A 25,952-nucleotide genomic window follows, 5' to 3' on the forward strand; every position below is an offset into this window, starting at 1 on the left:
TTTATTGCTCTCGCAAGTGTTGAGTGTAATCAAGAATTTGTAGTAATGTTACCTAGCTACTGTTGTGAGCTTCTGCTTGTTTGTTAGCCGCCATTCTTTGTGGAATGGGGACATTAAACAGCACCCGTTTAAAGTTATTTTCTTTGACATGTTCGTTTACATTTTCAAAATGTTAGTGTGTATATTTTTGTTATTGAGTATGTAGGTTTATATCGGTAAATAACCAACATTATTCAGACGCATAGTTATGGTAAAAAAAAAAAACATTCGAGAGACGTTGTTTTAAACGTTTGATGTTTTTGGAACTATTTTGAGAATTATTACGTTATTTTAACTCGCTGTAAAAAAAAAAACTGAATTGTATATACAGGCCATTGTGCTCTACAAAAAGGCGCTAGCTTGTTTTCTTGTTACCGATTTTCTTATAAATAATCGCAAATCCATGGTTCGTAATGATTTCATTTGATTATCTCATATAGTTTATTGCTCTCGCAAGTGTTGAGTGTAATCAAGAATTTGTAGTAATGTTACCTAGCTACTGTTGTGAGCTTCTGCTTGTTTGTTAGCCGCCATTCTTTGTGGAATGGGGACATTAAACAGCACCCGTTTAAAGTTATTTTCTTTGACATGTTCGTTTACATTTTCAAAATGTTAGTGTGTATATTTTTGTTATTGAGTATGTAGGTTTATATCGGTAAATAACCAACATTATTCAGACGCATAGTTATGGATTGAGTACATTATAGGTTGCAGTGCAGAGAGATGGTTGTAAACACAACAAAAAATCAAAACCTTTAAGTTGTTTTTATAGGTTCAGTTACATTTTATACTTGATTTGGTCTCTTTGTTACATATTAACATAGACACCAGGAATATACCAGACGGTCGTTTACATGAACAATCATGACTTTTATCAATTTTGGATTTAAAAAAAAAAAAAAGCAGCAGCTATTTTCGTTGATCTTGGTCTTGTCTTTATATGCTTTCAGACGTAGATGTGGCTTTTTAACCGATCGTGTAATATCACGGTCATGTTAGCCTGTTAGCATTGAGCTTGGATGGCTGTGCATCCATTTACATGAAAAATACGGAGGTTCTCTAACTTTTGAATTGGTTTCCGAGTAACTTATCCAATAACACCGATTTCTTAACACAAAAAGATTATTTATAGCCGAAAAGACTTAGTTTGTAAGGGCTATGTTTATAATGCTAATCGGATAATGGAGCAAGAGCTTGGTTGTAGCTCATGGATCAAACCCAAATCTACTTGTTTGAAACCACATGTATTGAGAAAATTGGCTTTACAGTCGTTTGTTGTGGATAAATATGAGTTATTGGTTCTGGAAAGTGCTTTAACCCGGTTTTAGTCCCAATACGTTTACAGTCAAAATGACATTCTTGAATGGGAATATATGTTGTGTCAAAGTATATCTCAATCGGTCTCCTCACTTAAACAAGAGCCTTGTTTAGAAGTAACACCAAATGGATGTGGATTATTTAAGGGATCATGTCGTATATGGCGGGTACAGTGGCGGAGAGATGAACAAACATGGAGTCGGGTGCTTATGTACTTGGGCGGGTTTACAGGGCTGAAGGGAAGCGGAGTTGCGTAACTCCAGCCTGAAGTAAAACGAGACGGAGCTAGCTAACACATTAGCATTATGTTCACTTTGAAAACCTTTCCACAAAAACGAAATCATTGTGACGCAGTTATCAAGGCAGTACCGTTGTGTTGTGTGTGTGTGTGTGTGTATATATATATATATATATATATATATATATATATATATATATATATATATATATATATACACACACAAAATAAATAGGCGGTCTGATGGTCATTTACTTGGATCGGTGCAACATGAAGGCTGTTTTCTACACACTGTGCGTTTCAGTACCAATGTGAAAAAATCTCATTTACATTTGTCTGTAACCATGTTAAGCTGAAAGACTCCTACAGTCTTAATTGCTGAGGGGATAGTTCAATCAAAAACAAAACTTCTATAATTTGTTGTTTTAAACCTGTATGACTTTCTTCTATGGAGCACAAAAGATGTTATAATTTTAGGGATTGAAATGAATGAAAAGACGCGATAACATTAATTCTGCCTTACGACTCGCATAAATCACATATTGGAAATCGCGTGAGAGTGAATAAATGGGTGAGCTGTCACTTTAAATGCGTTGTATTTTACGTTAATATGCGAGATTGGGAAGGTTTCACTTTAAGTGGCCTATTAATGTGTTTTAATGAAAGAAATTAGGTTTTCATTAACAGGCAGTTGAATGGACATGGACAAATGTATGTCACATAGCTTAACTCTGAATGGTTTGAAAGATTCTCGTATGACATTCATGTAAGTATTATGTGTAAATAAAATACATTTGCATTGCATTCAAATTCTTGGTTTCAGTTTTTTAAAGCCTACCTACTTGGAAATATTCTGTCTAAATTAGGTTTATGTGCCTGTATTAAGTGAATCAAACTCTGAAATAACAGGGATGCATTACGTTACCTGTTTCAAGTACAGTCATGGCCAAAAGTTTAGGAAGTGACATTGTGTTTTGCAAAGTTTGCTGCTTAAGCTGTTGTGGTGTTCATTCACATTGTTTCTAGATTATTGTGTAAAGTGATCAGATGCATTTTAAATTGCTAAAAGCATCATTGGCCAAAAAATGAACTTTTCACAAAAAATAAACAAATTTCACAGTTTTTTGATCCTGACAAAAAATGACCAGCTAACATTAATTGACTAATCATATCAGCAGCACATGTGAAAGTGTGAATGAGTACTAGTCAGGTGAAATCACTATCATACTAATTAGATTGTAAGAGCAGACTGATTGCTATAAAAGGAGAGAAGAAGCAATTCCAATCATTGTGTTCTTGTTAGCAATGGTTACCTCCCAAGAAACATGTGCAGCCATCATCGCTTAGCATTAAAATGGCCTCACAATCACATGCAAGGAAATTGCTACAAAGAATATTGCACCTGAAAGAAACATTCACCGGATCATCAAGAACTTCAAGGAGAGAGGTTCGACTGCAGAAGTCTTCAGGACGTCCCAGAGTGTCCAGCAAGCGCCAGGACCGTCTCCTCCTGAGGAGTCAGCTACAGAATCATGTCACCAGCAGTGCAGAGCTTGCTCAGGAATGGCAGCAGGTTGGTGTGAGAGCATCTGCACGCGCAGTGAGACCAAGATTTTGGACAACGGCCTGGTTTCAAGGGCAGCAAAGAAGCCACTTCTCTTCAAGAAAAATGTCAAGGACAGACTGAAATTCTGCAGGAAGTACAGGGATTGGACAGCAGAAGTCTGGTTCAAAGTTATTTTCTCTGATGAAGCTCCCTTCTGACTGTTTGGGACATCTGGAAAATCGATTGTTCAGAGAAGAAAAGGTGAATTCTACCATGAGTCCTGTGTTGTGCCAACAGTAAAGCATCCTGAGACCATCCATGTGTGGGGTTGCTTTTCAACCAAGGGAGTGGGCTCTCTCATAATTCTGCCCAAAAACACTGCCATGAATAAAGAATGGTATCAAAACGTCCTGCAAGAGCGACTTCTTCCAACGATCCATGAGCAATTTGGTGATGATCCGTGCATTTTCCAGCATGATGGAGCACCATGTCACAGAGCAAGAGTGATAAAGAAGTGGCTCGAAGACCATTACATTGAAATTTTGGATCAGTGGCCAGGCAACTCCCCGGATCTCAATCCCATAGAGAGCTTGTGGTCAGTTTTCAAAAGGCGAGTGGACAAGCAGAAGTACACAAATTGTGATCAACTCCGAGAACTAATAAGGCAAGAATGGATTGCCATCAGTCAGGATTTGGCCCAGAAGCTAATATCCAGCATGCCAGAGTGGATTGCGGAGGTTATGAGAAACAAGTCAACACTGTAAATATTGACTCATATTTTTTTGCCAATAAAAGTCTTTAAAACTTATATGCTTTATTGTTTTTCAGTATACCATAGAAACATGTGGAAAAAATAATCTACAAATACTGAAGCAGCAAACTTTGCAAAATACAATTTGTCACTGCCAAAACTTTTGACCATGACTGTACACATTGCTTAATATTTTGTCTGTTTACGTGAGTAGTGCTGTGCAGGTGGTCTTAAATGTATTTCAAACCGAGCTGCAGTACCACCTTGTGGCAGACACACACACACAAAATCAGTTACATGTACTTCACTTATTTAGACTCCCTCTCTGGAATTCTTTAACTACAGCCTGCGTTGAAAAAACTTTGGTCTATGCGTTTTAGCATAAGACATTAAACTGTAAAGCCTAATCTCTATATAGCATTTTAAAACCTTTATAAAAGTTCTGTGGAATTTAACACGGTAAACCAAAATAAAATCTTTGTCAAGCTGGAACCTAAAAGGCAAGACATTAACAAATAACTGTCTCAAAGGACGGGGTGCCATTTTTACATATTGCAAAGCAATTTAGAAATATGGTTCCTTCAGGAAAACGTTCAGACATTTCACAGGACATGATGTTTTTTTAATTTTTATTAACAATTAAGAAGATTGTATTAAACAACAATGGGCCACACATAATAAATACTGCAGTGCTATTCCAGAAATTGGAGCCAAAATATAATCTCAGTTTGTTACCAAACAAAAAATTAATAACACAGGCTTAACAAATATTACTTAAAATTTCATGACACTTTTAACACATATGGTGTTATTGGATTATCTCCTGTACAGTTTTTCTTGATGTAGCTATTAAAGGTATATGTTCAAATGTTATATCAAGATCTTTTTACAGTCATGTGTAAATGCAAAAAAGATGCTGAGAAACTCGTCAAGCTACAAATCGGAGGAGAGTCATGACCACTAGATGGAAGCTTTGAGCACAATACAGACACAGCTGAACGCTCCTGTTCCTTCAGTGTCTGGATCTTCCTCTTTCAAGCGGAAGCCACAGTCAAGCAGAAAATGGGCTGTGCTTTGATCAGGAGCTCTCAGGAAAGCCCTGTTGTTCCAGTTTAGTAATCACAAGGCTCCATAAGTAATCTTGTTTGGCGAAAAAAGAAAGAAAGAAAAAGAAGAAAAAAGCACATTTACCAAGGGAATCTAATGATATGTTTTTAAGATGGTAATGACTGTGAATGGTAAAGTAAGTTTTACAAAATTAAGCCCACCAAGCAGAAATCTTTCTAAGCCTATATTTTAATAATCAAAATGTTCTATTATATAAGACCAGTGAGAATTAACACAACGTATCATTATGATGACTATGAAAGAGAAAATGCTAAATGTCAAATATTGGGACACAAAAAATGTAAATAAAATGGAGTGCTAAAGTAATTAAACTAAATGGCACTTCTCACATAAATTATAGTTGGTCTCTGATTATCCCAAACACTGATCATCCCAAGCTTGGATCGCAAAAATTTCATCTACGGGAATGGTTGTAACATGGGGTGAGTTGTAACACTGTGAGTTGCAAGTTCACCACTTAGAAACTGAAATTATTATCATACATGAACATTGTATAGGATACACTCTTAAAGTTTTCATATGGAAGTTTTCGCAGCGATGCCATAGAAGTACCATTTTTGGCTCCCCAAATAAACAAAAAATGCTTAACATTTTCGGTTTCCCCAAAAATATTAAGAACCAAGTCAGCATATTAGAATAATCTCTGAAGGATTGTGTGACACTAAAAACTGGAGTAATGGCTACTGAAAATTAAACTTTGCCATCACAAAAATAAATTACATTTTAAAGTACGTTAAAATAGAAAACAGTTATTTGATTCACTAAATGCAAACTTGGTGAGCGCAAGAGACTTCTTAAAACAAAAAAAAATCAGCCTGCACACATACAATGCATCATCAACACCCTTTCTCTAATTTAACCTTCTTAAAGGGACAGTTCATCAAAAAGGAAAAATTTGTCATGTTGTTCCAAATCTGTATGACTTGGTGGAACACAAAAATAGATATTTTAAAAATATCTCAGTGGTTTTCTTGTCCATTTGATAAAAGGCAATGTTGTTTTGGACCCCTTTTAACTTTCACTGTACAGACAATAAATAACCAGTTGAAACATTTCTCAAAATATTTTATGTTCTACAGAATGTAGGCTATGTATTGTAAGAATTTCTTTCTTCTGCTGAAGACAAAATAATTTTATATAATGTGAATAATGTGATTCCATAGCATTTTTTTTCCATACAATGGAAGTCAATGGGGACCAGCAACTCTTTGATTAGCCTACTCAAGTTATCCAAAACGTTTTTAAGGGTTCAAGCACATAGTGCTGAATCCCTATTGTTTTTGTAGGGATTTGTATTATAATTATAATGATTATTATTCCGTTCTAAAACTGATCGGGCAGACCAAACTGTAAGGCCTAGAGACCTGAAACTTGGTCAGATGGACGCTTGCTACTCAGACACAAAGTCTTGCCCCAATCGGCCAATAGGGGGTGCTACAGCGATCAAAAACACGAAAGTGCTCATAACTCCTAGACCGTTTGTTGTAGACTCAAGTGTCTTACTTATATAATTGGAATCCTTGGCTCAAAACAAATAGTTTTTTGTTCAGCCTCAATAAAACCATTGCAGCACAATTCTCTGGACTCGCAATAATTATCAAAAAATGTTGAATTTTACCCTTTGGGTAGCTATAATGGGATCATTTAGAAAAGGGACGTGACCAAATATACCCCAAAGCCCATAAATCCTAAACAAAAACTCAAAACCTTCCGAAACTATGTGAGTACATGCATCAGATGATTCTAAACAAGCGTGCAAAGTTTCATGGAGATTGGAACTTAGGTGTCACTGTAACAGTAAAAAAGGCTTCAAAAACCCAATATTTCTATGCAAAAAAGGTTAATATATTCACAGATACACTAGATCTTCAAATCATATGATAGATCTCCTCATTCTGAACAACTTTGCCTATTGGACCACTGCTGTCAATCAAATAGTTCTTTAAATATTTGAGATCATTAAAAAAAACTACTTTTGTGAACTAGGTTTTTAACCCTAAATCAATAAAACAAATGCAGTACAATTCTTTGCTCTCTCATGGTCAATAATTATCATAAAATGTTAAACTTTTGTATTTGGACAGCTATAACAAGGTCATAAAGTGTAGGTGTCACTGTAACAGTAAAAAAGGCTTCAAAAACCCAATATTTCTATGCAAAAAAGGTTAATATATTCACAGATACACTAGATCTTCAAATCATATGATAGATCTCCTCATTCTGAACAACTTTGCCTATTGGACCACTGCTGTCAATCAAATAGTTCTTTAAATATTTGAGATCATTAAAAAAAAACTACTTTTGTGAACTAGGTTTTTAACCCTAAATCAATAAAACAAATGCAGTACAATTCTTTGCACTCTCATGGTCAATAATTATCATAAAATGTTAAACTTTTGTATTTGGACAGCTATAACAAGGTCATAAAGTCCCTGAAATTGCAATTATAACCACTAGATGGCATCATTCAACTCCCTAATGTAGTACTTTTCACAGATTTTGCTTTTGGATTCATATTTAGACATGATAAAATCACTATTATAACATTACACCTCACATTTCATCAAAGTTTACCACTTCATTTCTACTGAGGAATTAATTTATGCAATTATGCCACATTATGATTACAGTGAATTCTCCAGTGTTATAAAGAGGAGACATTCAGTAAGCATTTTGTTACCTCATTTATTTCAAATCTCTATATCTACAACAAAATGTGTTTGCAGGTTGGCCTAAACCCTAACAGCATAGATGCGATAAAGGCCTTAAAGTGCTTGAACCCCAGTAATCGCTGCTTGCAGCTTTATCTAAGGCTTATATTTCTGCCGTAAAACAGATCGTGCAGACCAAACCGTAAGTCCTAGAGACTTGAAACTTGGCCAGATGGTAGAGCTCAATTTGGGCAGAGACTGGCAATCAGCCAATAGGGGGTGCTACAACGATCAAAACCACGAAATTGCTCATAAATCCTAGACCGTTTGTGTCAAGCCAAACAAAATGTCCATCTCCGATATCATTTCGGGTATCATTTTTCACCCGATCGGAACCAAACCAGTGCAGAAAGATTCTCTGAAGAGTGAATATCGATAATTATCACAAAAAAAAAAAGTTTGGTGTCACAAAGGGACACCAAAGCGTTTTACTAAAATGCCTATAACTCTTGAACAGAATGAGATATCTTCACCAAAATCAGAACACTTATGTAAGATCTCAATCGCGGAGTTTGGCCACTTGGTGGTGCTATAACTTGGAAAAAGTATAAAATGGCTATAACTGTTGCAACCGTTAGTCCGATTGACTTGAAAATTGGTATAGTGTTTTTTTCCAAAGTGCCATGACTGTATATGAGGACATTGGCACATCTCAAAAATCATGGCTGCTATCAGCCAATGAAGTTTGAGCACCTATTAGACGAGGTTAACGGAGGCTGATCGGAACGAAATTCGGTGGGCACACATGCACACTGGCATATTGCATTTTTCAAGTGTGTAAACGATTGAATATTGCACAAATTTTCACACATACACACAATATTCATATCATATGATGGATAAAACTTTGCCTCAAGAACCACTGCTGTCAATCACTTCATACTTTAAATATTTGTGAAAAAAACTACTTTTGTGAACTAGTCCTAGGTTTTTCGCTCAACCTCGAAAAAACCACTGCAATACAACTCTCTGGAGTCTCTAGGTCAATAATTATATATATATATATATATATAGTAGAACTTTCCCCTTTGGGTAGCTAGAACAGGGTCATTTAGAAATTGGCCATGTCCAAATATGCCCAAATGCCTATAAATCCTAAACAAAAACTCAAAACTTTACAAAACTAGGTGAACACATACAACAGTTGATTCTCAATAAGCATGCAATGCTTCATGGAGATCGGACCATAGGTGGCGCGATAACAGTTAAAAAAGGCTTCAAAAACACAATATTTCTATGGTAAATGAACTCAACTTGCTAAAAAATATTCATATATTCACACATACACTAGATTTTCATATCATACGATAGATCATCTCATTCTGAACAACTTTGCCATCAATCTGCTGTCAATCAAATTGTTCTTTAAATAATTTAGATTATTTAAAAAACCTACATTTGTGAACTAGTCATAGGTTTTTCACTCAACCTCAATAAATAAATGTGTGAGTTCTTTGGCTTTCAACAAAAGTTTATTACAATGATTAAAGGGTAAACAAGCTAAAGTAAGAGTGATAGCTAATGGAAATATTTTGAAAGCATAAATATTGAGAGAAACAAGACAAGGGGATCCATTATCACTATAAGTATCTGCTTTATCTATAGAACTTTAATACAAATAAAATGTCTTAAAGTCGAGGGAGACATACATAAAACCGTGACTGAGATATTATTAAGTTTAAGCTCATAGCATAGAAGCTTATCCCTATATAAATACATTTAAATAAGACAGGAGTAATGCAAATTGGGGGCTATTTAGAAAAATAATTAATTCAAGAGGGTGTCACTGTCACACCAGGCTCTCGCTCCTCACGTTTTCCAGAGTTCTAATCGCACACATGTCCCTTGTAAAGCACACATGCACACTGGCATTTACTGTTTGGCCTTGTCAAGAGAACACAGCCACTCTTACCTGGAAACTTACCTTGGGAAACCGACCATAAGCTCCTTGGATTATCTCTGATGCTGTCTCCTTTTTCCAAGTCGAATCTAAATCATCTCCTGGTCCCCTCATTTCGACTGCTCCTTTGTGTGTGTGTTCCCAGATCATACTGTAAGACACATTCAACAGTTACATTCAAGTCAATATCCAGCCTACCATACTACCAGTCATTACTCACCTGCACTGTGTTGATTCCTTCTGCCTTTGATGAATTTACCATTGGTTGTTCCTAATCCTGTGTATCGTGACAGAGGGACTGAAAAAAAATACAGCAAAATACAGCAATGGATGGTTGGGCAATTCCCAATAATTAAGAGACAAGGAATGGAAACAGGGTTTTAAAGAAGCATTCAGCAAATCACAATCTCTGGAATTAAATGTGCTTGGAAGATGAATATGAGAATATGACACCGGAAATCATCCAAGTATACAAAGTAACTCCACTGTGCTCAGACAGAGTGTGGTGAGACTAAGGGCTTCCAATCATATATAACCTATATATATATATATATTCTTGTAAGCAGTTACAAATATTTTGGCTACACAAATAGAGCAGATCTTTTATGAAAAGATAGGAACATCAGAAAATGCAGTTTTCAGTATATGTCTTGTAAATTTCAAACAGGGATGAACTGAGAATCGCAGCATTTTCAGTAGCATCAATAAATTGCAGGAAACAGGAACTATACAGTATAATTAAAATCATATAATAATATGGAAAAACTATCTAAATAAAAACTAAATATTGAATAATTAAACTTTAAATTAAAGGACATTTACAACAAAAAATGGATAATAAAAGAAAAGTGTTAAAATAAAATTGAAAATTAGAACAATTACAGTGCAATAGTCATAACAGCAGGAAGTATTTAAGTAAATGTCATCTGTACAATGTTTGATAAATATGAATAAAAGAAAATATTCTTTGTGCTCTGGGTAGTCATGCTATTCTTGATGATTGAATCATTAAACATTGATTATTTGTACTCTGATAACAAAACTATCAAACGTCAGAGGGTTAACTTGACATTTCATTCATCTGCCCACTGCCATATTTGTTATCCAGTCCTCCCATTGCAGGCGGACATTTGACAGCCCCCTCTTCCCCAAAACGCACCAGGAGTCTGTGTGTGGCTGACTCCAGATGTCCCAGCCTCTTTTGTTACCGTGGAGATTCAGCTGGCCACTGCCTTCTCATTAGTGTCTGCTGAACCATATGTCATGTTAAAGATGGCCTTTGATCAGCAGTGAGCAGGGGAACATTTGAGCCACCTATTTTCACAGCAGACAAAGATTAGAGGCAATCAAATGACAAATACAATAATTTGGAATATGACAAAGCTTGTTTATGAAGTTGAATGGCTTATTCAAAAGGACCACCTCTGTCTGGCATACTTCTGATTTTTTTAAACAAGAAATGAAAAGTTACAATACAATTTAAATAATATAATATAAATTATCTAAATGTATTATTACTGAATGCATAATCCTTGAACATTAGCTATCACACTTACTTTGATTTGAACTGAGATCTTATCCCAAAGGTATACCTTAAATCAGCTAGACATACTTCCATAGAGCTTCCTGATAAAACATCCATTGTCTACATATCTTGACATGTTTTCTGGGCACCATGCTCTTAATATTGACTGTGGTGAAATATCTTGCATTTTGAACTCTACTTTTGAGTTTCTTATATCCATGTTCCAATTCCCAAACAGCTCATAGTATAAAAATACAAACACTTTGGGGTAATCCTTACTGAAGACGTTACCCAAACTATTATAAATTCCAAAAATAAACATAGCAAGAAACAAATAGGTTAAAACGACAACATACAAGCATGTGAACTGAAAGTTCTATAATCAAGCTCACAGTAAGAACTACGTAGAAGTGTGAGAAAAGTGACAAAGTTCCAACAAGTCGGAGAGATCATAAGAACAACACCCCTTCCAAACCAAGTTCCCATGGAGACAAGTTGGCTGGCATACAATAGAAAAGAAAAAGAAGGAGTGCGAAAGAGAAAGGAAAAATAGAGAGAAGGACCGAGAGGCACAAGGGAAAGGAACATAGGATGGGGGTATAATGAGCTGTTCAGCAGAAATTTGGGCATGAAAAAAGTGGACAGAAGAGGAAGAGTGAAGCGAGAGTGAAAAAAATTCAGTATGAACCCTCATTTTCCTCATCCTGTTGCCCTGCTCTCTCCGCAGGTCCGTTTGGGCTGGAAAATTATTTCGGAATGTCAAGACAAACCGTTTTAAATAGTTTTCCACACACAATGCTGTTTTAAAACAGGTGGTTCCTGAACTTTTCAGTAGCTATAGATAGATTAGGGATTGACAGTAAATTGGATCGATCGTTCCTGCAAATGCCAGACGGATTAATTCAGCAAACGAAGGCAGGACGAAAAGTATGCAGAGGTTTTTGCTCCACGTAATAGCGAGAAGGCCAAATCTGTCATAGAAGGCCGTCTCAGCCAAAAACTTCAATGTTTACTCCTCTGTTTCATCGCTTCTTGCCATAAACGTCATCCTCTTTAGTCAGGGAAGTAGAGAGAGGATAAAATGGAAACCAAAGTGCATGTCCATGCCCTTCTCTTTGATCTCTCTTTTGGCTACCTCACTTCTTTAAAGAGTTTTACCCAAGTATTGTCTGGCGTCTCTCTCTTTCTCCCCGCTCCTACTCTTTATCTCTTTCCCTTCATGTCTCTATGGCCAAGCTTTTTTCTGTTGGCATGGCTCCTGTTTGTTTTCAGCCATTTTGGGGACTGGCAGTGCTCGTAACAAACTGCTTAAATGGCGTCCTCTCACTCGCTCATTCTCTCCCTCGCTCCCGCTCTCCCTCCCTTCCTTGCTATCATCAGGCTCGGTGTATGTAGAGTAGAGAGTGTGCATGGTGAAAGTGTGTGTCTAATGAACAAAACAATTTAGAATAAAAAGAGAATTGGAATTAAAATGAGGCTGGGGGGTGGGTGTGAGTGAGTAAGGGGTACGAGGCTGGGGGAGGAAAAAAAAAGCAAAAACAGCCCAGAATCATGTGTCAGTGGCAAACTGAAGTGTGAGAGAGCGAGTGAACGGGTGAGGGAAGGAGAGATAGAGCGGCAGAAGGAGGGGGAGAGTCAGAGTGCGGGAGAGTCGTTTCTGCCCTCTACATAGCGCTGCCTGTGTGCACGCGCTCGTCTTTCCCTGTGTTCTCTCTCTCTCTCTCTCTCTCTCTCTCACTCATACACGCACACGGGAACACACAGACCAGGACACACAGACCAAGGGAGGGAGAGTGAGAGAGTGAGAGAGTGAGAGAGAGAACACATCGCAGCCGAGATGCAGCAGAAGGTTTTTCGAGGTACGTTGTCTTGTTGTGTGCTTGCCTAGCGGAGAATGGGAGTGAGAAGGAGAGACTTTTTCCTCTGATCTATCTCTCTGTCTTCACCTCTTCCTGCATTTCTATGCCACTCTCATATCATATCGATGTTGTTTTGGTTCTGTGTAGACACCAGAAATGAGTGTGCTTGTGGGTTTGTGTGTGCGCTAATCAAGGCCTGTCTCCCTTATCCTCGGCTGTTGTGGCCGAACCACGCAGTTCTTTTTCAGGGCTGGTGAGTCGATCAATTATTAAAGTAAAATCAGAATAAAGCTTCATACTTTTTTGCGTTCTCTTATCATAATTTCTGTTCTGCTGGATTTGGATACTTTATCTTGTGGCAAGTTCATATCTGATGAAATGATCTCAGTAGCGAAGGACACGTTTTTAGAATTAACGATCAAGCGGCATCTTGGAATATGGAGCCAGTCATTTTCCTAAAAACAGCATCTACCCGTGTTTATGTAAGGTGGATGTTATTAGATTATATTACATGCACATGCACTTTTTTTTTTTAAAAAGAGTTTAGATTTGCGCTGTCTTTTCCTGTACTGCATAGTTGGAAGTACACTATTAACATCCCCTGCAAGGCCATAGGGTCAGAGGTCGTTAGAAGCCAATCAGCCAAGTTGTATGGTCTTGTTGAAGTGAGTTGCATATACACCAAGATCAAATTGAATTTCCTGTCGCTGCTTAAGGGTTCATGTCAGCTAGCATGGGATATTTGCTATTCAAACTCTGGCACATGTTAGCATTAAAGTTTCTGGCATATTGTAGCGACAGAGTCATCAAATTAGAATGGAAACATGGCAGTGCTGCTCGCCTTCCTATCCAAACTTAAGCATTATAGAAGCAGGTTCAGGCATGATCTAAAGGAAGTAGCTTCAGCCAGTTCACTAGCAGGGTTTTTCACTCTGTCTGTGAAGGGAATTTTCTTCCAGTTTTGCTCTACTTAGAATATTGTCCTTGATCATATTACAGCAACAGATTTATGGGAATCACTTGATGAGTTTAAACGCAGTGGACCATGTCAAACACAGCATGTAACACGGGCAGACTTGCTAGAGCATGGCCCGTCATGCCAAATCACCAAGATACCATAAATTGCTCAGAGGGGAAAGCAAGGAGCGAGGAAATCTTACCGTGGACATAACCTCGAACCATCCGTATCCATCTCCCAACTGCTTCCTTCTTGTTTCTCCAAAACAGCCCACTCCTCCTTTTTGCTCTTTTCCCTACCCCTCATCTCTCCTCTGGCTGGCTCCACCATGTTTTTGGCAGGGGGTTGTGCAGAGTTCAGTATCTTGCGACAGCCCCCTTTTCACAGTCCGCCTCACCCTGGTGGGCCCCGTCACGGCCACACGGAAACAGGCGGCCTTCACTCATTACCCTTTTCCACTGCCATTCAGTCCATGGTCTCTTTCAGTGGCACAGCTAATTGCGAGACCTTTAGCCCATTACCCATCTTCTTCCGAGACTCTTCTCAGTTTCTAAACCTCCGGTGACCGCATTATAAAACAAGTCATCTCATGTGCTTAAATTAAAAATCTTTACCTGCATGACTAGCATGCACTTCATGTTCCAGCTGATGACATGGTTCTGACACTCGTTTTCAATTACCTACATTTGGGAGAAAGTCAACTTGTTAACCTTTATTTAAATAGACTCGACATAATATTTTATTGTGCAAGATGCAACACCTTAATACTTCAGCTCTAACTCTTTCAGTCAATTGCATGTTTAAGTAGCGGGGCAGTCAGAGACGGGAGGAAAAGGCCCTGTCACGCTTGGCCAGCCTCTTGCGCCAGGGACTGTTTGTTGAGAGGCAGTGTGTGCGTCATATGTGAAGAGAAAAGGAGGGTGAGAGGGAGAGATAAATAGGGACAGACGTACAGAGAAAATGAGGGGGTGGCAGATGTGTTTGTCCATTCCCTATGTGAGCGCCATGTAAAACTGTATCATTCTTAGGCCTTGTTTCATGCCATAGCAGCCACAGCCACAACAAGTGTTGGACAGGTTTGAATAATATTCAACTCTTCCTGTCTAATTGTACTCTTACGTAACATCTATTATTATACTGGTCTTCCGGTATACATCCTTTGCACACTCTCAGCAGCTGCATTTGTGGTATGATGGGTAACGTTAGCTGTGAAGCCACTTGTTTACAGACCGACCGGTTCATATGTGCCTGCACGCCTGCAAATGTGTTTGCGTGTTGAGAGGAGAGTTTATGTGCGTGTGCAGCTTGTTGACTGCCTGTGTGTGTGTGTTTCTGTGCATGTTTAAGTGTGTGTTTGTGGCTGTTCCTGTCTCCAGGCCTGGATCTTGCTTTCTTCCCTACCTCTCTCTGTCTCTCTCTCTCTCTCTCCATTGCTCTCCCTCCTCCTCTCTTTCTCTCTCTGCAATAACAGTGCTGACCTAGTTTCAGTGCGTTCAGGGCTGCTTGTGGAATTTTACAGAGGCCTGCCTGCCTGCCTGCCTGCCTGGCTAAAACGCAGGCAGAAAACCATGACTGGGGATTTTCTCTGGTGTCGCATCATTAGTGATAACTAAGAACGCTCACCAAAATCTATGGTTGATTTTGGTAAAAAAGGTTACGCAAACAAGATGGTCATTAAATAAGCAACTAAAGAGGGTTTGAACACAACAACACTGTGGACTATTCATTCTCAGACTGCTAAAGAAAAACTCCATGACAGTACTCATCACATGGTCTTTTGCTTTAAATTTTATATATATATATATATATATATATATATAAAATAAAGATCAGGAACACACGATGCTTCGGTTCAAAAGGCCATCTATATTTTGGTACATTTTCAGTCTAGGCATATTTGGAGCACTTTGACTATAAATAACACTCTGTTGGGGAAATCTTAATTAAATTTTAGCAGTGTTCAATTAGGTGAAGGGAATGCTGTGACTCAGTGGGGTTGATTGCTGAGATTCTTTCCACATTTTAAGATTTTGCCATGCCAAATTTAGAAACTAAGATGACTGCAACCAACCTTGTCTGACTAAGTTGCCTGTGTATAATAATCATAATGGATTGCTTATTTTGTGCTAGCTTGTATTTTATAGGCAGTAAGTCTGTTTTAAATTCTAGCATGTTAATTTGCCACCACACAATGCACACTTTTTGTCATGTGCTTTTCTTGTCAGTATAATACTACTACATTCTCTGCTTTGTGGTTGTCTAAAATCTACAATGTTTCCTGTAATTAAACAGAATATTTGAACTATTTTTTTTATTATTTATTTATTTATTTTTTGCAGGATTAAGAGCGGGATCATGGTGTCGGGAGAGGATAGCTGGGACCCTCTCCACACCTGCACTGCATTCTTGGAGCTGAATGTGCAATGCATGGCAATCCTCATCTTGTTTTATACAAAGATAATCAAAGATGCACAATGTTACCTACATCTAGGAGTTGTTGTCTCTGGGCTTAACCGCCAGGAACTGCCGTCTTCTAGATCTGACGCTTCTGTTTTTCACCATCCTTCAACTGTCAACTTCTGCACTGAAAACATAGCTAGAACAGACACTCTTTAAAGCATTTTCCTGGACCTTGCTGGACTACAGATCCTTTGAATGTCTACTGCTCTGTTTTAGGCCAACTATAGCCTTGGAGAGCATCTCAGAGGACTTGTAAAAGGATCCAATGAAACACAGAAATAAACACATGAGAGGAGACAGGAAGGGTGAGGGCACGGAGGAGGCGGACAGTGCCAAAACTACGAGGATATCGCTCAGTTTTCCCCTCAGTGCTGGACTGCCTAGCTTTTCTGCACAGAAGCACTGCTCCTCATCCCATCCCGCTTCCTTCACTGATGTCCATGGCAGAGATGGCTCAGATGGCACAGCATGGATGGGCGAAGCATTTAGAGACAAACAATTATCGAAAACGTCATCAAAAACTGACCGCCTGCCATGCGCTCCCTCTTCCTTCCCTGTTGATCTAACTGCTCCAGTCAGTAAGAACTGCAAGTCATCCCTGTCCTTTTCTGTTGATGGGAGTGGTTCCAGATACCCAACATCTCCCTTACAACACTCTAACAAAATTGACTATTCAAAAGAGACAGCTGGGGTTAGTCTCAATAATGGATACAAAGAACATTCAACAACAGAAACAGCACACATCCTTTTCAACCTCAGCGCAAGAGCCTACCAGGACCAAGGTGTGAAGGATCCAGCGAGTTCAAAAGGCAAAAAACGCAAGGCAAACAGCCTCCATGTTGAACTGAGCCTTCCTCTCCCGAGTATCACCCCTCACTCGTCCTCATCTACCCCTCCTCCTCCTCCTTCACCCTCGTCTGTCTCTCTAACTTCCTCCCCCTTGACTATCCCCACGCCATCTTTCCATAACTCCTTTAGGACAGTGCCGAAGCCAGAACTACTGTGTGGGGTGTGCCACCGTCTGTTCAGCACTGCCTCGTCCCTCACTGTCCACATGCGTCTCCATCGGGGGGGACGAGTACTCAGCTGCCGCAACTGTGGCAAAGCCTTCATCCATAATAAAAGACTGCAATCCCATGAGGCCACCTGCAGGCAAGGGCTGCCAGCTTTTCCAGTGCCACCCAAAGAAGAGCCCCTGGAGGAGGGTGAAGTGGAGGGGGAGAGAGCAGATGAGGCTGCAGAGCCAGAACAGCTTGGACAAGAAACAAGGCCTGGCCGACCCATAAAGAAAGTGCGAGACCTTCACGCTCATCATGCTGGAACACTGACTTGCAGTGATGCCCTGGAGGAAGAGGATCACTTTGTAAAAGTGGTGGATGGACATATCATTTACTTTTGCTCTGTGTGTGAACGCTCTTACATGACTTTGTCCAGCCTGAAGCGACACTCCAATGTGCATTCATGGCGCCGGAAGTACCCCTGTCACTACTGTGATAAGGTTTTTGCTCTGGCTGAGTACCGCACCAAACATGAGGTGTGGCACACAGGTGAAAGGCGCTACCAGTGCATCTTTTGCTGGGAGGCATTTCCTACTTACTACAACCTTAAAACACACCAAAAGGCATTCCACGGTATCAATCCTGGCTTGATCTCAAGTGAAAAAACAGCCAACGGTGGCTACAAGCAGAAGATCAATGCCCTTAAACTGTACCGCCTGCTGCCCATGCGATCTCTAAAGCGACCTTACAAAACATACAGTCAGCCTATGGCTGATGGACTACTCACTTCTGATTCATCCGTGACCCTGCCTTTATCTATAGACAGCAGCCTCCCACAACCTCTGGACACTAAGAAATTGGAGTCTTTTCTGAAAGATCTTCAAACCCCAGACATCAAGACTGAGCCAGAGGGATTACCTATCAGGGTGGGTGTTAAGCAGGGTAAAAAACTAGCTTCTCCTCAAAAAGACAAGGCAGTAGAAGCAAGAGAGACAGAGGGCTCAGATTTATGGCAGTCAGGTAGTAACAGTGGCAAAAGCAAAACTCCAAAGTGCCCAGAAGGAGCTGTCTCTTCAGTCATTGCATTTGCACACAGCAAACCCTCGGTCATCATGCACAGTGCTGCAGTTTCTTCCTCTGTCATTGTTCACAGAAACAAGATGGACTCTGAGGAGAGAAAAAGAAGTCCAGAAAATCATCTAATGACAAAAACAGGTCAAAAACAGATAAAAAAAAATTGCCAGAGAGAGCACAAAGAGGCATACAGGGAGTGGGATGCTGTCAGTGTAGACCCAGAGGCCTCGAAAATGAGACAGCCAACAGAGAAACATCACAAGGGACGAAAAGTTCACAATAAAACAGAGTCAAGTAAGACAATACCTTTAGCGGTGGGATCAGCAGTCAAAGGCAGCGGTCCACTTTGTCAGATTACTGTGCGCATAGGGGAGGAGGCCATTGTCAAACGGAGCATCTCTGAAACAGATCTAAGGAGGGACAAAAGCCCTACACGCAGCAAACCCAAAAAGAGTAACCTTTCACAGAAGGACCACAGAGAGCAGCGGCACACCAATCATCACCAACGTAAACACCGTAACTCCAGTCAGGAAAGAAAGGAGGTGGAGTCCAAATGGAAAACCCCTAAACTAAAAGGCAAGGTGAGGAAATACTTCTTCCGGCAGGAGGTCAGGGAGGACAGAAATGACCATGATGTGGAGGACAACCTATGGAGGCCTTACTATTCTTACAAACCCAAGCGAAAGGCCCTTCATATGCAAGGGGCTAAAGCTTGGAAGCGCAAATTGCACTACAAACGATCCCTGAGGCCTATGAGGAGAGTTGAAAAACTCATGAAAAATCTGAATAAAGAAATTGAGGTTAAAGATGCAGATGAGGGAGAGGAGAGGAGACAGAAAGTAAAGAAAGAGCGGAGAGAAGTTTGTGAATCACAGAAAACTGTCAAAGAAAGAATGTCACACTCTTGTCCTGTCTTTTCAAGAACAGAACAGAAAGAAAAAGAAAAGGGAACTCATGGAAAGCCTGATCTTTCTCTCTCTTCATCTGTCCCACAGGCTCCAAATAATCCTCAAAACACAGCGTCCTCTATCATCAAACAACGATGGTCAGAAGATCAGGCTTCTGAGTGCGGAACATGTGGGCGTTGGTTCTCCAGCCCAAGGAAACGAGACAAACATGAGTTGACACATCTATTTGAGTTTGTGTGCATGCTTTGCAGAGCTCCATTCCCCTCACAGTCCAAACTAGAGGAACATCAGAGAACTCAGCATCCCAAAAACAAGCCCCTGTCTGCTCCTACTTTCTTCACCTCCCAGTCATCAAGAAATGAGGTAGAAATGAAAGCAGATGATAATGGAGTGGATGGACGTTCCATAGAGAAAGGCAGCCCAGTTCACTTGGGAAGGAGGCCTTTGATCAGATATACATGCTCACAATGTGACAAGGTCTGCAAAACCTCTGCTGCACTTAACTGCCACCTCAAGCGACATGAGTTAGGCAGTTCAACCAAGGTTGAAGACACACAGGAAAAGCAAGATATGCCAGATAGTTGCGCACCTTCTGCAGTGGAGACTACACCAAGCAAAGGTTTAGACACCAATTGTGAGCAAGTACAGCCTGTGTCTGTCATATATTACTCCAAACCAGACTGTAAAATCACTGACAACCAACTGGGTGAAAAGATGGAAGAACACCAAAGAGTCAGAAATTGTGAAAACCCCAAAGTGGCAACCAATGACAAAGTCCACAGTCCACTGTGTGCACAGTTTTCCCAAGTTATGCATAGACCCACTTTAGAAAGGTTTAACGTCATCTCTCCTAACCTCCCTAGTGTACTAGTAATGAATGGTGCAGAGTGCCTAGACTACAGGACACTAGAGAAACGGAATTTAGACAAACTAGATCAGCAGAAAAGAAGCCCAACGCCAAGCGATAGGCAAATCCAATTTTCTCAAATGCTGACAGAGCCTCAGATTAGAAGAGAAACAACTCCATCTGGACTCATATCACTAAAAGCAGGCAGAGGTTATGTGTTTAGAGAAAGTGACAATATTCCAAATGAAGATTTCAGTGATTTACAAGATGCTCAGGATTTAAGACTCTTTCCTCAATCCAGCAGCCAAGCCCAAGACTTATCCATGCCAACAATATTGGCAAAAAATAAGGAGCTTGTTCAACAGATTAAACATCCATCTAACATCTCAAAGGAACAGTTTTGTAATGAGGAGGTGTCGTTGCTAGTACCCAAAGAGGAACCACTCAGTCCTATACCATCTCCTACATGCTCTGTCATTCAAACCACTCCAAAAGGATCTTCTCAAAGGTATTCAAAGTCACCATGTCACTCTCCAGGACCATTGGACCTACAGTTGCGGCCACAGGTGGAGCAAAGCCAATCACACAGAGGAAGGCACAACACAGAAAAACAGGGTCTTATGTTTCCAGCAAATTCTGCTGGGATGAGCGATACTCCTTCATCCCACAATCTGCTACATCCTCAAGTGCCCAGAGCAGAGCCTGAATCAAAGGACAACATCTCTATCACTCCTACAGAACACCACAGAGGTTTGGGCTACCCTGTCCAGGAGCTTACTCTTCCCTTGGTCATACCTGGAGGGTACTGCTCTGGTAAGAAACAGGAGGAGCAAATCCTGATGTCTTACCCTGCTGGACCTTTACCTTTTCCGCCACTTGGGAAGATGGTACCACACTCTGACTCCACTAAACTGCCCTTTTACCCTGACCCCTATCATCTACTGTATGGCCCACAGCTACTGCCATACCCCTATAACCTTGCTGCCCTTCCAATGGCTCTAAATATGATGGCATCAGGGGACAAAGAGCCCTTACCCTTCTTGCCTTTTTTCAATTATGCCGCTGCTGCTGCCCCTTTAACAGGCACAGTGCCCCATCCTTTAGTGGTGAATCCCAGTCTATACAACAGTGGCGGCAGCAGTAGCACAAAGCAGGACAACCCATAAGTGAGTACACAATGGCAGCAAGGGAATATCTGTAAAAGAGCAGAGGAGGCCATTATGGGTGGAAATTGTGTTTTTCTGTTTGTTAACTGAGCACTCTTGCACAGCTCTTACTTCTCTTTTGTAAAGCAGTAAATGCATAGGCATACATAGGAATCAAACGTGGTGGAAAGATGGAGAGGTGTCTTGATGACAAGAGGAAAGGATATAAGGGGGTGAAGAACAATAGATATAACGCCCCCTTCAGGCACTGCCAAGATGCACCTCCAACACACCACTAATTTGCCTCTTCTGTAGTTTTGTTAGAGCTTGGATATCCGTCCTCTCAAAATCAATATGATATTAGGGATAACACATGAACAATAACAGCTAACAGGATATGTGTTTTGCTAAATGAATTCTGTCTGCTTCCCATAATAGGGACAGTATAACAACAATAATGATAATAATAGTTGTGTTAATTACACTGCTTATAGTAATACAAGGGTGGCTTATTATTGAAAGCAAAATGCTATACCTGAAGATGCTCAACATACTCAACACACAGGGAAGATGCAGCAGCAGTTTTGTTTGTGTGTGTGTGGGTGGGTGTGTGTGTGTGCATGCATGAGTGTGTATAGTGTGCGATTTTGTATAGAGGTAATGCATGGAGACTTTGGGGTAGCTCATAGTGTCATATCTTACAACATCGGTACTCCAGTCATGTGTTTTTCAGTATTTCGGCTTTATGTGTGCCTGCAGGTTTGTGTAAGTGTATTTGTGGGGTGTGTTGGGGGTGTAGGCATGCACACTTAAAATAATTTGTGCTGCATCAGCCTTGGTCAGTTTCATGGAAGTTCACATAAAAGCATCATTCCTGGAAAACTGTTATAATCTTAATAGGTCAGTAAATAGAAATCATAGATGAAGTTCTTCTTTCGTAAGTCATAGCATAGCAACTTGATGGTATAGCTACATGTCATATGGATTAAACATATTACTACGTGAACCAGGATCATCATGACAAGATCAAATGTATGGTGATATAGAATCCACTCTACATTTGATCGTGTTATGTCTATAGGCAGATTGTGTTTCGCATAGTTTGGTTTGTAGGATGTTGGTATTAATCCTTGATCATTTATGAAATAAGTCTGTGTACTTCCAGTACTCCTGCCAACTCTGTTTTATCTCTTCCAACAACATACGTTCCAGTCGACTTCATGTCTGTGGCCTTCTCCTCCCCACTGCCCCCTGGTGTCCACCAAAGACACTCCATTCACTTGACTGAATTTGAGACTCAACAGAGAGGGAGAAACCAAATGAGACACACAGACAATGATACAGAGTGAGAGCGTGAGCAAAAATGGGAGAAAAGTGGAGAAAAGCGCAGCTGGGCAGTGCGTTACAACATAAATGGAGCTTCCTTTATAAAGAACGCTTGTAAGAGGCAGTAGTTGGTGAATGTTAGTTTTAGGAAAACATAATCTACTACAAGCGAGCCACCATTTTTTTGGTTAGCAGATTCTCTCTCCGCAGCAGAGAAAAGAGAGGGAGAGGACGTCAGTCAGTCCTGATGCCCCTGCAGGACCTGCACTATGGGACTTATAGCACTGGAGTAGCTTAAGCTCTCCCTTGTACTTTCTTTTGTTTTCACTATATTAATTGTTTGATTTACATAATTTTCCCTTTTTGGTAGTGAGAAAAGGCTTGTACTTGAAGCTCATTCAAGTACACAAGAATATGAATGTAATTTAGTCATGAGGTTAAAAATAAAGACAATATGGTAGATAATTTCTGTACGCTGACTTGAAAAATAACAAGTAATATTGAACCGCTATGAGGTATTCATATATAAATATATATATACAGTAGTCTTAGGGACATGCCAAGGAAGTTGGATTCAATATAACCACAACGCATGAGCAACAATTGCTTCTTCAGTATCTTCAGGTGTTGTCACAAAACTAAATTTTCCTCCATACGTGGTTCTTCATTTTCACCTGCTTTTTTTCTCTTGAGGCATGTCCTCACAAATCTTTTTGGTCCTTCTTTTCTTAACCCTTCAGTATCAAAATTTCAAATCTAAAACCAAAAAGAGAAACTCCTATGTTGCCTTATTTCTGTTTCCCAAGCATTAAGAAAGCTTTTCAAATACCATCCATACATCTCCAACTCTTTTTCATTCCAACACCCTCTCCCTGTCTATTCTCCATATTTTACCTTCTCCCTTTGAAGTAAGTGTGAAACTGTGCAATGTAGCCGCAGCACTGTTCATTTCCTGAGGGTAAAACACAACGCAATGAACGGTTGTGGATCATGTAGCTTCACTCGGGTATGAGTACAAGCCTTTTGTTTGCATTGTAAAAGTGTGCATGTGTGAGAGAGAAAGGGTGTGTGGTGGTAAAGGAAAAGGAAACCAAAACAAGGTCTATCTCCCTAGATAGCTACCAACAAACTTGTGTTTGATTTTGGACCTCTTATTTTTGCTCTATTTCCTCCACCATGACAACATTTTTACATGAATTCTAGAAATGTATAAATGATTGAATTGCGTCAACCACTTGTACCAGTGATTGGTAAAAAAGTAAATGTTAAATTTGTGTAAACAAATGTAAAAAAAAAAAAAAGTAACAATCATATGTTGCTGAGAGGTTCACATAAAAAAACTGACAATTATTTTCAGAGAACTAATAACATTGGCGTTGTAATTTTTTTTTCTGTTTCCATTGACTATTTAAGCCTGACTGGGTTTAAATATTGGCCCAAATATCAATTGCTGAATTCTGAATCAGTAACTGGTTTAAAATGACTAAATCTAAAATTCTGATGTTTACATACAAGATGCCTTTGCATTTTTTATTTAAATAAGCTAATAAGAATATGCACATAATCTGAACGCACCTTACAAAGAAAAAAATGTCATACCATTTTCTATAAAACATTTTATTTAAGTACTGCTTTGAGGAACAACATAATGAGTTACGTTCTCATGTTTTCTGTTTCATCCATCAGCAGACATTCAATGAAGTTAAGTGGATAGTATGCTTCAAAGAGGTCACTTGTGACTGTGTGGGCTACTACTACTATTACTAGTCCTACTTTGGGAAACAAATATAGGCTATTTATCAGTCAGCATCTGGAAAGACTACTGAATATTTGCACAGACTTAAAAAAAAAAAAAAAGACTTAAAAATATTTTAGAAATTAAGCTTTTTGGGGATATATGTGGTGAAATAATCCCAGATCTTTCCAGTACGTTTGGTTTTGAACAATACATGAACTACAATAAAATTAGCATCATTTTGGTCCACCCAGAACAAGGACCCTTTGGAGGTTTCAATTGTCAATCAAAGTGACTAAAATCTACCAGCTGCATATGTTCTGCACTTGGTCATAGTTGTAGGCATGTGACTAAATTGTCTGGTATTTTGTGACAATGTTATATTGTGCCATTGTTTTAGAGGTCCACATTATATTTGGGCAGTTTCAAAGAAGTGAAATGTTTAAAACTTTATTTGTGTCTTGTTGACTTTGTGACCATTTAATACAAAGGTTTGTTGGCACACATTGCCGATTCAAGTGTACAATCAACAGTTAATTTCTTTGCTCCTGTTCTCTTTACTCCCTCTGTCCACGCTACAACCATACAAATAAAGTATTAACCTGATGACGTGCAAAATATCTTTGAATTCATCATTAATATGCAGTGTTGGCACAGTTTTGACAACATTCAAAACAGAATGTGTTTAAATGTTTAAAGCAAAATAACTAGATTTTTTACACTGACTGTCAGAAAAAATTCTACCCTTTGAGGTGCAACAGCTTGTCACTGGAGCAGTATCCTCAAGGTACACTTTCATATCTTATCTACCTCTCTGATAGTGGATATTAGTATGTTGAACAACATAATGAGTTACGTTCTCATGTTTTCTGTTTCATCCATCAGCAGACATTCAATGAAGTTAAGTGGATAGTATGCTTCAAAGAGGTCACTTGTGACTGTGTGGGCTACTACTACTATTACTAGTCCTACTTTGGGAAACAAATATAGGCTATTTATCAGTCAGCATCTGGAAAGACTACTGAATATTTGCACAGACTTAAAAAAAAAAAAAAAGACTTAAAAATATTTTAGAAATTAAGCTTTTTGGGGATATATGTGGTGAAATAATCCCAGATCTTTCCAGTACGTTTGGTTTTGAACAATACATGAACTACAATAAAATTAGCATAATTTTGGTCCACCCAGAACAAGGACCCTTTGGAGGTTTCAATTGTCAATCAAAGTGACTAAAATCTACCAGCTGCATATGTTCTGCACTTGGTCATAGTTGTAGGCATGTGACTAAATTGTCTGGTATTTTGTGACAATGTTATATTGTGCCATTGTTTTAGAGGTCCACATTATATTTGGGCAGTTTCAAAGAAGTGAAATGTTTAAAACTTTATTTGTGTCTTGTTGACTTTGTGACCATTTAATACAAAGGTTTGTTGGCACACATTGCCGATTCAAGTCTACAATCAACAGTTAATTTCTTTGCTCCTGTT

At 39.3% G+C, this 25,952-nt stretch overlaps 1 protein-coding gene and 1 long non-coding RNA gene across 2 annotated transcripts; one reads left to right on the forward strand and one right to left on the reverse strand.

Moving 5' to 3' along the window:
- Positions 1–4,364: 4,364 nt before the first annotated feature.
- On the reverse strand, positions 4,365–10,967 carry LOC107556581 (uncharacterized). Its single transcript, XR_001605297.1, has 4 exons — positions 10,790–10,967; positions 9,851–9,928; positions 9,655–9,781; positions 4,365–5,031 (listed from the first exon to the last, which is right to left on the reverse strand). It is a non-coding gene; the product is annotated as an uncharacterized lncRNA (long non-coding RNA).
- A 1,672-nt stretch (positions 10,968–12,639) lies between these two features.
- On the forward strand, positions 12,640–25,077 carry LOC107556580 (zinc finger and BTB domain-containing protein 38-like). Its single transcript, XM_016239713.1, has 2 exons — positions 12,640–13,014; positions 16,312–25,077. The coding sequence occupies exon 2, from the start codon at positions 16,698–16,700 to the stop codon at positions 21,423–21,425; it is 4,728 nt and encodes a 1,575-aa protein (XP_016095199.1). The 5' UTR covers positions 12,640–13,014; positions 16,312–16,697; the 3' UTR covers positions 21,426–25,077.
- The last annotated feature ends 875 nt before the right edge of the window (positions 25,078–25,952 follow it).

Source organism: Sinocyclocheilus grahami, unplaced genomic scaffold, assembly GCF_001515645.1.
Source record: "Sinocyclocheilus grahami isolate Dianchi unplaced genomic scaffold, SAMN03320097.WGS_v1.1 scaffold573.1, whole genome shotgun sequence".
NCBI lineage: Eukaryota > Metazoa > Chordata > Actinopteri > Cypriniformes > Cyprinidae > Sinocyclocheilus > Sinocyclocheilus grahami.

Bases quoted from the DNA above. Each gene is read 5' to 3' on its own strand.
- LOC107556580 (XM_016239713.1), top strand. From the start codon at position 16,698: ATGAAACACAGAAATAAACACATGAGAGGAGACAGGAAGGGTGAGGGC.